A 15,188-nucleotide genomic window follows, 5' to 3' on the forward strand; every position below is an offset into this window, starting at 1 on the left:
AAAAAAAAAAAAAAAAAAAATGGCAGAAAGGGAATAAAGGAGAATGAAGAATTAAAGATGAATTTTCTAGTCTAGGTGATAGAACTGGGTGCCTTAGAAATAAAAGCAGTGAACTCAGTAACAGTGATAAGATGACGGGGTTTGATTTTAGATGCTGACAGGGCATCTTGGTGGTAATCCTTAATAGCAAGCATGTATGAGTGCTTGCTGTTTACCAGACACAATGCTAAACCTCCCCTAAGGAGTCTCTCATTGCATTTAAATGTTATTTATTTATTTGAAACAGAGTGTCACTCTGTCACCCAGGCTGGGGCGTGGTGGCACCATCTCAGCTCACTGCAACCTCTTCCTCCCAGGTTCAACCGCTTCTTGTGCCTCAGCGTCCCAAGTAGCTGGGATTACAGGCATTCACCACAACACCTGGCTAATTTTTGCATACAGACAGGGTTTCACCATGTTGGCCAGGTTGGTTTCAAACTCCTGGCCTCAAGTGATTCACCCACCTTGGCCTCTCAAAGTGCCGGGATTATAGGTGTGAGCCACTATGAACAGCCTTCCATTGCATTTAGAATTAAAAAGTTATGGCTGGGCACAGTGGTTCATGCCTGTAATCCTAGCACTCTGGGAAGCTGAGATGGGCAGATAACTTGAGGTCAGGAGTTCGAAACCAGCCTGGCCAACATGGTGAAACCCCATCTCTACTAAAAATCCAAAAAAAAAATTAGCCGGGTGTGGTGGTGCACATAATCCCAGCTACTCAGGAGGATGAGGCACAAGAATCACTTGAATCCAGGAGGCAGAGGTTGCAGTGAGATGAGATTGTGCCATTGCACTCCAGCCTGGGCTGTGACTGAGCGAGACCCTGCCTCAAAAAAAAAAATAATAATAATAATTTTAAAAGTTTTAACCGTGACCTCCCAACCCCTGCATGATTTAGCCCCTGCTAACCCGTTGGGCCACATCTCATGCCACCCTGTGTCTACTATATAGCCCCCTGTCTGGCACAACATCTGGCACATAGACAGCAACTGTTTTTATTGAATGAAATAAATGAACATACATTCTCATTTATTCTTCACAGCACCCTTTGAGGTAGGATATAATGTATCCAATTTATCAATGAAACATAAGACATGCTGGAAAGAGCTTAAGGCTGGAGAAGGCTTATTTTCTAGTCTGTACAGAGCCAAAACTGAAGTACGCTTGTATGAGGGAGTCCCGGAACACTTCTATAACAGTTAATTTTATGTGTCAGCTTGGCTGGGCTATGGGATGCTCAGGTATTTGGCTAAACATTATTTTGGGGTGCAACTGTGAAGGTGTTTCTGGATGAGATCAGCATTTGAATCAGTAGACTGAAGAAGACTGCCCTCCCCAATGTGGGCGGAACTCATGCAATCCATTAAAGGCCTGACTAGAATAAAAGGCTAAGAAAGAATTTCTCATTGCCTGACTGTCTTGTAGTTCGGACATTGGTCTTCTCCTGACTTTGGACTCAGACTCAGAATGGAACTTACACAAATGGCTCTCCTGGTTCTCAGGCCCTCTCAGACTAAAACTTACACCATCAGCACTTCTGGTTTTCAGGCTTCTGGACTCAGACTGGAACTACACCATCAACTCTCTTGATTGTCCCGCTTGCTGACCAGAGTGCAGGCTTTTCAGTCTCTATAATTATGTGAGTCAATTCTCATAGTAAATCAACCTCAATATCTCCTCCCCCATCACTGGTTCTTGCTCTGGAGAAAATTCTATTCTTTCTGAATAACCCAGACTCATTCAACCCCTCAGGTTTGATAATTCACTAGGATGACTCACAGGACTGAGCACTTAGTTGTTGTACTTACAAGGTTTATTAAAGTGAAAGGATACAAAGCTGACTCAACAAAGGCAAAAGGAGGATGGGGCAAAGTCCAGAAGAAACCAGGCAGAAGCTTGCAAGAATTCTTCTATCAGTGAAGATACACAGGATGTAGTTAATTCCTCCAGCAATAAGTTGTAACATGTGTGAAATGTTGCCAATCCAGAAAGCTTAGTAGAGACTCAGTGCCCAAGGGGGCTGGTCACGTAAGTACCCTCTGCCTAGCACATATCAAAATTCCAGGCTCCCAAAAAGAAAGCAAACGTTCAGCATAAAAATTGTATTGTTTACATAGTTTAGGCACAATGATTCACTATTATCATTTAAGGAATGGTAGGAACCCTCCTGAAATCTAAGTTCCCAGTTGCCAGCCAGAGGCCAACCATGTAAACAGGCCTTTCAAAGAATAGGAATCTCAGGCCAGTGATGTTTCAAAGAATAGGTATCTCAGGCCAGTAACTCTTTTCTGCACAAGAACTGAATGAGGGCAAGGAGAGAGTCAACTGAAAATAAAATATCTTTTTTTTTTTTGAGACAGAGTCTCGCTCTGTCGCCCAGGCTGGAGTGCAGTGGCGCGATCTCCACTCACTGCAAGCTCCGCTTCCCGGGTTCACGCCATTTTCCTGCCTCAGCCTCCCGTGTAGCTGGGACTACAGGCGCCCGCCACCGCACCCGGCTAGTTTTTGTATTTTTTTAGTAGAGACGGGGTTTCACCGTGTTAGCCAGGATGGTCTCGATCTCCTGACCTCGTGATCCGCCCGTCTCAGACTCCCAAAGTGCTGGGATTACAGGCGTGAGCCACCGCACCCGGCCAAAAATAAAATATCTTAATTCTAGTTGGTAATGCTTATTAAAGTCTAAATCCATAAGTGTTAAAGATTATTCCTGGGCTGGCTATATTTGACAGTGGGATGAGGGTAATCGTAATGATCACCTTGCGTGATGATTGCAAAATCATGCTGCATTCTTGCTAAATAGTTTTAGGGCCAAGAGTTAAAAGGTTAGAAGTTGAGGGAATTGTTTATGTTTCCTTAAAGACTCTATAAGCTTTATTAAGTCAATCGGGTATAGATGCCAAAATGTTAACTAACATCCCAAAGGTGGCTTAAGAATTCTTTGTTCTTGCTATTAGGCCTCATTTGACTAACAAAAATTATTTTTCATGAACCAAGTACCAATAGTAGGTCCAATGTGTAGTCATCTTACATGATATATTGTTTATCCTCACCACAACCTTGCAAAATAATAGATATACTTTAGAGTTTTAGAAACAGACTCAAAGAATCTATGGGCTTAAAAAATGACAAAATTGAGATTATCACCAAGCCTGCAGATTTCTGTTAATGTGCCTTCATGAAACATATGTTTGAAGGAGTTATTCTCTGATTTGAAGGAGTTACTCTCTGATTACTTTGCTGCCCTCTTGGCCTCTGTGAATGACTTCCTGTTCTGCTGCATTTCAAATCTGACCCCAGGCATTAGCATCAGAGTTCTCTATCAATATAAAGCCTGCTATAAGATAAAGATGAATAGGAATATATATGTGTGTGTGTGTAGAGGAATATATGTGTGTGTGTGTGTGTGTGATACACACACACATATATATTCCTATTCATCTATATGTGTACATACTCTTATGTGTACATATTCCTATATGTATATATGTATGTGTATATATATATTCCTCTGTATGTGTGTGAGAAAAATATATATAAAGCCTTGCCTCATTTCATCCTGTGATTAGAATTATAGATAGCTGGCCCATTATGGTGGCTAAACCTGTAATCCCAATACTTTGGGAGGTCAAGATGGATCGCTTGAGCCCAGGAGATTGCAAACAGCCTGGGTAAAAGGGTGAAACCCCCATCTCTACAACAACAACAAAAAATTTTAATTAGCTGAGCATGGTGGCGTATGCCTGTAGTCCCAGCTACTCAGGAGGCTGAGGTGGGAGGATTGCTTGAACTGGGGAGGTCAAGGCTGCAGTAAGCCATGATTATGCCACTGCACTCCAGCCTGGGCAATAGAGCAGACCCTGTCTCAATAAAAAAAATTACTGTGAGCATACATCTTTTGCAGGAGGTGGTTGAGGTAATCAGGTCTCAAAAATGCAATTAAAATGGGGTCTGAAACCCCAAATTAGTAAGTAGAATCTTTAGTCAATATACAAAAGGCCACACGAATGGGTTGAGCTTACTGAAGATCACTGTTTGTGGCCTCTCTCGCCACCCATCCAGTTTTATATGCCTCTCTCGCCACCCATCCAGTTTTATATTCTCCTGTAAAATAAGCAGGTCGTCGCCACCCATCCAGTTTTATATTCTCCTGTAAAATAAGCAGGTCGTCGCCACCCATCCAGTTTTATATTCTCCTGTAAAATAAGCATGTCGTGAGAAGTTCCCTGAGGAACTTTGAAGACAAGTGTATGAGAGCTCTGGAGCCCCATCCCCCTGCCCTGAGCATAGTCGCCGAAAGGACTTTCCACTTAGTTTACTCTATGCTTGCTTTTGGGCCTGCGGCAAAAAATTCTACCTTCTGAGCGACTGTGGGTGGAGGGAGGGCCTGAGATGACATCAAATCACAGTCTTTCCTCCTCCCCTCAGGAAGTAAAGTCCACTAGCAGGAGGGCCTAAATAATAGATAGCCCTGCTTTAAAAGAGCAACAAGCAGGCCACCAAATAAATAAATAAATAAATCAGTCTTGTTTACTAAAAAATGTTTTCAGGCCAGCCACAGTGGCTTATGACTGTAATCCTAGCACTTTGGGAGGCTAAGGCAGGTGGACTGCCTGAGCTCAGGAGTTCAAGACCAGCCCAACAAGGTGAAACCCCATCTCTACTAAAATACAAAAAACTAGCCGGGCATGGTGGTGTGCACCTGTAGTCCCAGCTACTTGGGAGACTGAGGCAGGAGAATCGCTTGAACACGGGAGGCAGACGTTGCAGTGAGCCGAAATTGCACCACTGCACTCCAGCCTAGGCAACAGAGTGAGACCCTGTCTCAAAAAAGAAAAAAAAATGTTGTCTAGAGTGTATTCATAATTACAAACAGCTCTCTGAAAAGCATTTGCCTTCTCTCTTCCGGTTTTCTCCTTCTGCTGAATGTTTATTTGATCCCTGCCATCATGTAACCACATAATCCTTCCGTGGTTACGCTTCCAGGATGCCCTCCCAAACCACTAAGCTGTCCTTCTACAAGCACTTTAATCAAAAAGTGTTATAGGGTTTGATTTTAAGAAACTGAGAAGCCTCTTGCTTTTTAAAAAGGAGCATGCATAAATATGTGCAGATTTTCCAGATAAAACTAAAAACACATCCTTTCATCTAAAATATACTCTGGTTTAAAATCTGGAATATTGGTGTGGGAGACGAAAGACAATTTCCCATTTGACTTGTTTGTTTTGTTTCGTTTTATGTGGAGGGCAGAGTAGAGGGAGGAAAAGGGAAGAGAAAGTTGAATTATCCCAGTAATTTTCTAGGAGTCTCAGCCTTAACCATTTCCAAAATAAAAAACAATCTCGTTAAAATTACTGTGAGCATACATCTTTTGCAGGAGGTGGTTGAGGTAATCAGGTATCAAAAATGCAATTAAAATGGGGTCTGAAACCCCAAATTAGTAAGTAGAATCTTTAGTTAATATACAAAAGGCCACACGAATGGGTTGAGCTTACTGAAGATCACTGTTTGTGGCCCAGGAAATGCCTCTCTCACCACCCATCCAGTTTTATATTCTCCTGTAAAATAAGCATGTCATGAGAAGTTCCCTGAGGAACTTTGAAGACAAGCGTATGAGAGCTCTGGAGCCCCATCCCCCTGCCCTGAACATAGTCGCCGAAAGGACTTTCCACTTAGTTTACTCTATGCTTGCTTTTGGGCCTGCGGCAAAAAATTCTACCTTCTGAGCGACTGTGGGTGGAGGGAGGGCCTGAGATGACATCAAATCACAGTCTTTCCTCCTCCCCTCAGGAAGTAAAGTCCACTAGCAGGAGGGCCTAAATCGTCTGAGCCCTCCTTGGCTCTTACAATGCTCACTTGTTTTCACAGTGCAGCAAAATGAAATGCCTTAGAAAAAGAGTTACATTCCAGAAAATGGTGTAATTTATTTTTCTTCCTTAATTGCCCGATCTGTGGAGGATTTCTTTGCTGAACACCACATCAAAGGTAAGATGGGAATGGGACTGTGTGCTGGGTTGGTTTTCTACGACATCTTCGATGACTGGCATCTCTCCCCACCCAGCCTGCTCACCAGATGGTCATTCTGCACACCCTGCCAGCTGACTTTCCTTTTCAGTTAGAAACAGTCAGCCTTCAACCCAACAGGGAAAATGAGTACTGTTCCCCCTTCCTCAGAACATTTACATTTTCTTTTTGCTATCATTCTTTATATATACTTGTTTGTTTTACAGAACCGATTGTGAGAAGGTAGCATGGTGTCATGTTACTCCTGAATACTTTAGCATGTTTCTCCTAAGAATATTCTCTTGTGGGACCACAAGATCACTATCATATCCAAGAGGTTAACCTTGGTATTCTGTATTATACAGTCCACATTCAAGTTTCCCCAATTGTCCCCACAAACTGTCTTTTACAACTTTTTTTCTGATCTAGGATATATTCAATGAGCGGGTATCGCATTTCGTTGTCACGTCTGTTTAGCTCCAAAAATATTTACATTTAGCAAGTGTTTTCTAAGGAGAATTCCTAAACTCAAGGCTCCCCTTCCCTTTCTATTTCTCTTAAGTCGAGAGTTCACCCAGAGGACCAGCAGGGTGATGTACAGCTTCCCCAAGAAACTGGCTTGCAGACCTGGAGTGAGGGACACTGAGTACAGTTCTCGGATTGGCCACCCCACAGTCACTGAGGTCAGGCTTTCTAGGTGACTAAGTCCTTAGTTGCATCAGGCAGACTTCATCTGTAACTGAGGGGCTTCAGAAAAATTACAAGTGGTTTTGTATCAGAGGAAAAAAGGTTTTTTTGCTGTTTTGTTTTAAATTCCAACTTTTATTTTAGATTCAGGGAGTACATGTGTAGGTTTGTTACAAAGGTATATTGTGTGATGCTGAGATTTGGAGTATAATTGAACCCGTCACCCAGGTAGTGAGCATAGCACCCAATAGGGAGTTTTTCAACCCTCCTCCCTCCCTATCTTGTAGTCCCCAGTGTTTGTGGTTCCCATCTTTACGTCTATATGTACCCAATGTTTAGCTCCCACTTATAAGTGAGAACATGCAGTATTTGGTTGTTTCTGCATCAATTTGCTCAAGATAATGTCTCCAGCTGCATCCATATTGCTGTAAAGGATATGATTTTGTTCTTTTTTATGGCTGTGTAGTATTCCATGGTGTCTATGTGTCACATTTTCTTTATCCAACCCACTCTTGATGAGCACATAGGTTGATTCCATGTCTTTGTTACTGTGAGTAATGCTGCAGTGAACATGAAAGTACATGTGGATTTTTGGTAGAACAATTTATCTTCCTTTGGGTATATACCCAGGAATGGGATTACTGGGTCAAATGGTAGTTCAATTTTTAGTTCTTTCAGAAATCTCCAAACTGCTTTGCACAGTGGCTGAACTAATTTGCATTCCCACCAACAATGTATGAACATTCCCTTTCAGATAAAAAGTTTAAAAGTTTAGATTAGTTTCTGGTCCACTGAATCAACTGTCTTGGATTTATCACAGGGATCTTCTGCATTTAAAATAGAAGAGGCATCATGCTGAAGAGGGAGGGGAAGGCCCGACCTTACACTGAAACCCTGGATGGAGGATGGGGATGGATGATTGTGGTTCATTTTTTCCTGGTAAGATTTCGCTTTTTTCTCCCTTTCCTATTGCCTGAAAGCAGGCTTTCTGGAGAAAGGCTCAGAGCTGCCTACAAATAAGATCACTTAGGAAATCTTTGGCATCTGAGTGGAGGGGTGGGCAGGAACAAGGCCAGGAGCTGCCAAAAACTGCTAAAGTCAGAGGCCCATGCCCAACCTAGGAGAAAGCCGAAAATGCCCCTAGAGTGAAAGCAGAAATGTTCCTGGGCTGGGTGTGGGGGTTCACACCTATAATTCCAGCACTTTGGGAGGTCTAGGTGGGCGGATCACTTGAAGTCAGGAGTTCGAGACCAGCCTGGCTAGCATGGTGAAACCCCATCTCTACAAAAATGAGTTGAGTGCAGTGGCGTACGCCTGTAGTCCCAGCTACTTGGGAGGCTGAGGCAGGAGAACTGCTTGAACTCAGGAGGTGGAGACTGAAGTGAGCCAAGATCCTGCCACTGCATTGTAGCCTAGGAAACCATGAGAGACTCTCTCAAAACAAACAAACAGAAACGTTCCTGAATCCAGTCCTCTAATCTTCCTGTCTACCACCTCTTAAACCTGAGAATGCTCAGTCACAATCAGCAGTTCTGTACTGGCTGCATGGCAGTTAGGGTGTGGGGACAATCATACTTTTAACCACCCCAAACGTAGCACTGGGAGGTGCTAAAAAGTGCTCTGGGGGTGGTCTCCCCAGTTCAGCCCAGCATAGATAGAACGCTGCTGGCACAGCCCCCTCCACTGATAGGGGGTGGGGATGTTTCCTCTGGCCTGCTGTCTACTTCCCAATCCATCCCCACTTACTATAGTTTATGCTATCTGTATTTCCGATGTGTTTGGAAAGGGAGGACACGGATTTTGAAGGGGGAGCCTGATTTTTCTCCTTCACCTATAAGCAACTAGACTAGGCATTCCATTTTTTAAATTAACTTCTTTCCCTCACCCTCCCAGGGGTTGAGGTGTGACAGTGGTGATCTGCATCATCAGCATGCCCATTCCAGAATGTTGGTGAATCCCAGCTATGCCCTACACAGCCCTCCAGAGAGTGGCACCAGAGGCACATGCACTCAAAAAAAATCCTTCTTGCCGACACTTCTCCCCCACTCAGCCCTACAGTAAGCAGCTCACAGAGAAGGGTAGCACAAGTCCTGGTGCCTTCTAATAATCCTACAGTTCACATGCAGATAACTAAGAACTCTACAAATAGGATGGTGGGAAAACATCAGGCCTCCTCCCTAGTGCTATAGAAGTTAGGGGCAGAGGTCCCCAGCCAGGATTTATGTAATACAAAACTCCTAACACATAAGAGTAGTACTTGACATTAGCTTCAGTACTGAAGAATGTGGAATCTCATTTTCCCCCCAGAAATGTTACTAATAGGGAAACTAAAGGATGCCCTAAGTCTGAGAGCCCTTCCTGTGGCTGGGCCACCTCCCTAAATCATAGGTTTTGCAGAATGGGCACTGTTGGTGAGGATCTCTAATTCTCCTGCCTTTCTCCCCAGTAACCACCCTGACTTTTTCTACATTATCCTCTGAGGATAGAATGGTTTTTGACCAATTCAGTTGCTGGTAAGAAAAACCATCTAATAACCAGATTAATAAACACTGTACCACTTTTAGGGTGTGATACTGCTTACTAAGCACAAAAAATGCACTGGATCCTCAAAATGTTAACAATAAATTCAGAGGCTAATCCCCCACAGTTGTAATGTGCACACTTGAATGCCTGTGCTTTTGTTTCTGTATGACTTACAAGTGTTCTTTTCTATAACACACGAGCTCCTGGTAAGTGAAAAATAACAATGTTCTTTGGGAGCTTCCTACTTAAAAAAAAAAAAGAGAGATTCATTCTAACCAACTTACCACACTTTATATATTTGTATGACTGTTTTCTGTATTCAGTCTGTCTTACTAGACTGAATGTTCTGTGGGGGCAGGGCCTTCGTCTGCATTGCTCATGAGTATACGCTCATTACTGTAAGCCCAGTGCCAGTATACAGCCTGGAACGTAGTAGGCACTCAGTAAATAATACTGTTGGTGGATGGATAGATGGGTGAATTGATAGCTGCACACATTTATGAATAAACAAATAAGGATGAAGGGGATAGTTGATGAAATTGAAGAGATGAGAATGGCTCTTGAGGCTATGAGAAGCTAATGAGAAAAATTAAGCAGGGATGTCATAGATTTGCATTTCAGAGAAATGTGATAAGCAGATGCTACTGAGAGGTCAAATAGGAGAGAAATACCAAGAGTCTATTGGTTTAGCAACAAAAAAGTCCCATAACCTTGATAAGAGCTAGTACAGTGGAGCAGTGGGGGCCAAAGGTAGTGAACTTTAGTTTTCAGTGGAGTAGTGGAATGACAGAAAGCGGAAATACCTAATACTGTATTTTTACAGAAGCTTGTCTGTGAAGGTCAGGAGGAGCTAGGGTGATACTAGAAAGGGATGCAGGATAAGAAGTTGTTATTATATAAAACTAACTCTGACAAAGCCTGGTCCCTGTATTGAAAATAAGACACTGAGGCTGATCCAACTCCTTTCCCAAGACAATAATTAAAGTGATCTAGTGAGGAAACTCTTACTGGAGGTGGGGTGTGGGGGAAGGCCTGCTTAAGGTGTTCCTGCCAGGTTCAACCCAATTAACTGCTCTTAAAGACAAAAAGAAAATGAGGGGACTGGAGAAGTTCTAGGGTTTTTGGTTTATTTTGGAGTGAGTCATTTACAATGTGTGATGTGGACTCTGGTAACAGAACTGAAACCTACCAAGCTTGGTCTAAGACATGGGATTATGTAGAATAATGCAGATTTATGTAGTCTGCTAAATTAACTAAGAAAAAACCTAGACCTTGGGAGAGATTTTTAATATCTTTGAGTCAAAACTCAAACAAAGTTGGAAGACTTCAAGTTAAGGGACAGTAAGCATGGTAGGTGCAAAGGCTCTGCCCTTGGTCTTCTTGATACACAGTGGACACGGACCCAGTTATTAGAGACAAGTCCTAACCATTCACTGCTGCTACACCCAGACACCAAGGACAAATCAGAGACAAAAAGCTCTAAACTGGGGGACCAGGAGCTAGCTAAATTTAGGTAGCTAAGAATATAGAAGTCAACATCCTCTAGATACCAGCACAGAACAAAAGGAAGTTTATTTTACAGAATGATGCATTTTAGTACTCCTTGCTCATGAAAGGACACAATCACCACATTATTATGAACTGACAGAAGAAAGTCTAAGTCATTTGAGATCTGTGTATATTTTCTAGCCTAATTTCTAGCCTGACAGAAGTGCCTTAGAGGAAAATTATGGTTATAAGTTGCCTAAATGGGGGCCTGATAAAATGTCTTTTTAACTTCTGAATACATAGTCCTGGCGTTTATAGCACTGTTCATTCTAAATAAATTTGTTCCTTTTATCAAATCAGAAAGGGGAAAAGTATATTAAGAGACTTCTTCCTCACCACTACCACTGTTGCAATTTCTGAGCATCGCCAATAGTGATGGGGTGAAAAGAAGGGGGCAGGTCTTGACAATTATTTAAAAGCAGGGATCTAAGAGAAAGCACATCTCTCACTCAAATGAATGGGTGGATGGTACCAATAGAAAAAACTGAAAAGAGTAGGCATAGGATAAGGGAAATGCGAGTTTATGTTTAGACAAGTTGACCAGAAGTTATAAAGATATGGTAGACAATTAGAGGAGTTTGAAGCTCTCGGGAAAGCAGAATGGAAACCACAGTTAACTGTTTTGAGTGTTAAGTGCCAAATATTAAGTACTTTATCAGAATTTTCTCAATTACTCTTCACAGTCTTATGAGCTAGGTAATATTTTCATCCCCCCCGCTGCCCCTCCATCATAAAAGAGGAAGCTTAACCCATGTGACGCGCGAAGTAGTTTGCCCAAGGTCACGCCTCAGTAGGAAGCACAGCCTGGATGCAAGTTAAGGCAGACTGATTGCAGAACCCTATTCAGCTACACTACCATAACTATGCAGGTGGTAATTAAAACCTTGAGAGTGAATGATTGTCCAGGGAACAGGTATTAAGCGAGATGAGTACAGAACTGTAACAGGTGGGCTGAGAAAGTGGCATTAATGAAAGGGAACCTAAGGCTTTGTGGTTCTTTTATTATTATTAATTTTGAGACAAGGTCTCACTGTCGCCCAGGCTGGAGTGCAGATAGTGTGATCACAGCTCACTGTACCCTTGACCTCCCAGATTCAGGTGATCCTCCCACCTCACCCTCCCAGGTAGCTGGGACTACAGGTGTTATACCACTACGCCCAGCTAATTTTTTGTACTTTGTGTAGAGACAGGGTTTCGCCATGTTGCCCAGGCTGGTCTTGAACTCCTGGGCTCAAGCGATCCACCCATCTTGGCCTCCCAAAGTACTAGGAATATAGGCAGGAGCCTCCATGCCCAGCTGGTTTTCTGGTTCATAAGCAATGCACGGCCAGGTTGAAAGCAGAGGTGCTTGAAAAGCCAATGCTACTGAAACAAGGAAAGGAAAAGGGGAAGCCAGGAAGCCCCTGGAGATAGAGAGTATACATGGCTCTTGGGCTTTGAGAGTGAATGCAAACCCTGGCTAGGTTTCCCCTCTAGACCCCTGTGGGATCAAGTATGACTGTTACTCAAAAAGGGAAACAAAGAATAGCACTTAACAGCCCCCCAGCTAACTAGAATTCTGAGAAATAAAAGTTAATACTCCATAGAAAGAAAACCTCACCTCCAAAGCAGCAATTCTAGTGGAGTACAGGTAAGGAAGATTAGGTGGGGCAGAAAGAAAAGGATGGGGCACCTGGCCCAACCTTAAGCTGACCATACATCCCAGTTAATCCAAAATTAAGCACCCCTTTTCACTCTTGAGTGTCTCAATTTGGATGATACATTATATGGTCAACCTATTTATATATCAAGTGAAGGAAGGTACTCAGCTCAGCAGCAAAGTTAAATCAAAACTAATCTAAGAACTGACAGGAATAATTATTCCTCTTATGGACAAACACTTTTCTCCCACAAAGGTAACTGGAATTAGCTGTCTTTAACAGATGCTACTGAGGGCAGTAGAGGAGTGCCGGATCTAGAGTCAGTCTAATCTGGGTTCAAATCTCAGTTCCAGTACCCCTATTTTAAGCAACTTTTAACCTCTCTAAACTTCAATTTCCTGATCTTGGAACTGCTGTCGCAAAATTATAACTGAGAAAATTATTACGGAGACAGAGATCTGACCTAACCAACTCCATCTTGCTTCTAACTTCCAAGCTGTCCTTGTTCATTCCCATGCGTAGGCTGAACTAACTTTGGGGGAAACTTAGTTGATAGCTTAATTTTGAAAGAGAAACTAACAGCCCTTTCCAAAAAAAACAAACAAACAAACAAACAAAAAAAAACACCTCCTTTCTGCCTGGGGACTAGATTGCCTTTGTAGGACTAACAAATTAGCCATAAGATTAGAAATTATGGTTTAGGAATCATACAGCTGGAGGCTACAAGACAGACCCTCCCCAGATTGCTCGGGGGATAACATCACTATTGTGGAACCTAAGATCAGTGCTTGAGATAATTTGCAGACCCTGCACTAGATGGATCAGCTGGCACCACCCAGATTAACAAACTGGTTTATCTGGTCATGGGTTCCCCCACCACCACCGCCGTGCCCGCCCCCGCCCTTCCATCCAGAAGTGACTAGGCACAAAAGAGCAGCTTTGTTTCATCTCTGACCCAACCAATCAGCACTCCCAACTCACTGGCCTCCCACCCACCAAATTATCCTTAAAAACTCTGATCCCCAAAAGCTTAGGGAAACTGACTGGCATAATAAACCAGTCTCCTGCACAATGGGCGCTGTGGGAATAACTCTTTCTCTACTGCAATTCCCGTCTTGATAAATCAGCTGTATCTAGGCAGCAGGCAAGGTGAACCCATTGGGTGGTTTATTTGGTATAAATTATTTGGTATACAACACTGGCATGCCTATTCTAAAGCCATGAAATGAGGATTAAATGAGATGTTTCCATTTAAAATGCTTAGCTACTTTAAAAGTAATGACTTCCCCCATAAAATATAAGATGTATAATGAGGCTCAACCAATAAGGCAAACTGGTAAATAGTTGTAGGTTAAGGGAATCATAACTTCTAGTAGCTGTAATTGCCTCTGTAATGGCTGACTTACCACCTGAGTTGGACTCTGGTCTGCTTTGATTTAGGTGAATGTGTTTGTGATGGGGATGACCAAGACTTTTGCAATTTTCTTTGTGGTCTTTCAAGAAGAGTTTGAAGGCACCTCAGAGCAAATTGGTTGGATTGGATCCATCATGTCATCTCTTCGTTTTTGTGCAGGTATAAGGCTGGCAATAAGCTTGCTGTCCAAAGAGAAGAACCACAAAGGGCAATTCCAAGATTCCTATTCCAGACTGAAGCATTGCTAAAATTCAGGTTCATTTACTGATATGTAACACTAAGAAAGTAAGGAATTGCAATATTTAGCTTCCCCTTGACTTAGTAACAAAGTTGGGAGAATCAGCATTCAAAGAAAGAAAGCTGAAGAATTATTAAATGCCATGATTCAGTATTTCATGCATTGCCTTTCCAGTCTGTTAATGCCTTAATATGGGTTCAGTGAGTAAGGCCCTCAACCTGGAAGTTAGGCCACGAAGTTCTAGTTATCTAAGTATACTCAAAACAATTATATTTATTTATTTATTTTTTTGAGACAGACTCTCACTCTGTTGCCCAGGCTGGAGTGCAGCGGTGCAATCTTGGCTCACTGCAACCTCCACCTCCCAGGTTCAAGTGATTCTCCTGCCTCAGCCTCCCACGTAGCTGGGATTACAGGCATCCGCCAGCAGGCCTAGCTAATTTTTGTATTTTTAGTAGAGATGAGGTTTCACCATGTTGGCCAGGCTGGTCTCAAACTCCAGACCTCAGGTGATCTGCCCACCTTGGCCTCCCAAAGTATGGGATTAAAGAGCCATGGTGTCCAGCCTCCAAACAAATTATAGAACCAATTTCTCCTCTTTTATTTGGAGCTGTAACAGGGTGGAAGAGCAGATAAGTGATTCAACCTTATTCTAGTCATTGACCACTATATGCAATCTTTTTGTGGAGGTTCTATAATGAATTTCAAAACACCTCCCCTCCAAACCTTATTTACAATAAACATTTTCTTTTAAACTCCCCTTCCAAAAACTAAAATAGTGTGGGACTAGTGATACTAAGAAACCCGATATGATAATATTTTTTGAAGAATACGTAATACTTCAAAGTAAACAGTCCTCTTGCTTTCCGTGTCATTCATTTAAATCGCCATCAGAGGGTAAGAGATGCCAGTCATATTTACCTAAGAACTGCCTTTCTTTCTTCTCTTAAGGTCCCCTGGTTGCTATTATTTGTGACATACTTGGAGAGAAAACTACCTCCATTCTTGGGGCTTTCCTTGTTACTGGTGGATATCTGATCAGCAGCTGGGCCACAAGTATTCCTTTTCTTTGTGTGACTATGGGATTTCTACCTGGTGA

At 42.6% G+C, this 15,188-nt stretch overlaps 1 protein-coding gene across 5 annotated transcripts in view; it reads left to right on the plus strand.

Moving 5' to 3' along the window:
- The first annotated feature begins 5,482 nt into the window (after positions 1 to 5,482).
- SLC16A4 (solute carrier family 16, member 4) overlaps positions 5,483 to 15,188 on the plus strand; it is a 28,809-nt gene continuing 19,103 nt past the window's right edge. For 2 of the 5 annotated variants that reach the window (XM_011948062.1, XM_011948066.1), the window contains exons 1-4: positions 5,483 to 6,021; positions 7,547 to 7,665; positions 13,878 to 14,010; positions 15,041 to 15,184. In XM_011948062.1, coding sequence (XP_011803452.1) covers positions 7,579 to 7,665; positions 13,878 to 14,010; positions 15,041 to 15,184 — 364 coding nt within the window. In that variant the 5' untranslated portion in view covers positions 5,483 to 6,021; positions 7,547 to 7,578. The remainder of the gene's footprint in view (positions 6,022 to 7,546; positions 7,666 to 13,877; positions 14,011 to 15,040; positions 15,185 to 15,188) is intronic. The other 3 variants (XM_011948063.1, XM_011948064.1, XM_011948065.1) reach the window with 3 other exon arrangements.

This window comes from Colobus angolensis, unplaced genomic scaffold, assembly GCF_000951035.1.
Source record: "Colobus angolensis palliatus isolate OR3802 unplaced genomic scaffold, Cang.pa_1.0 Scaffold273, whole genome shotgun sequence".
NCBI lineage: Eukaryota > Metazoa > Chordata > Mammalia > Primates > Cercopithecidae > Colobus > Colobus angolensis.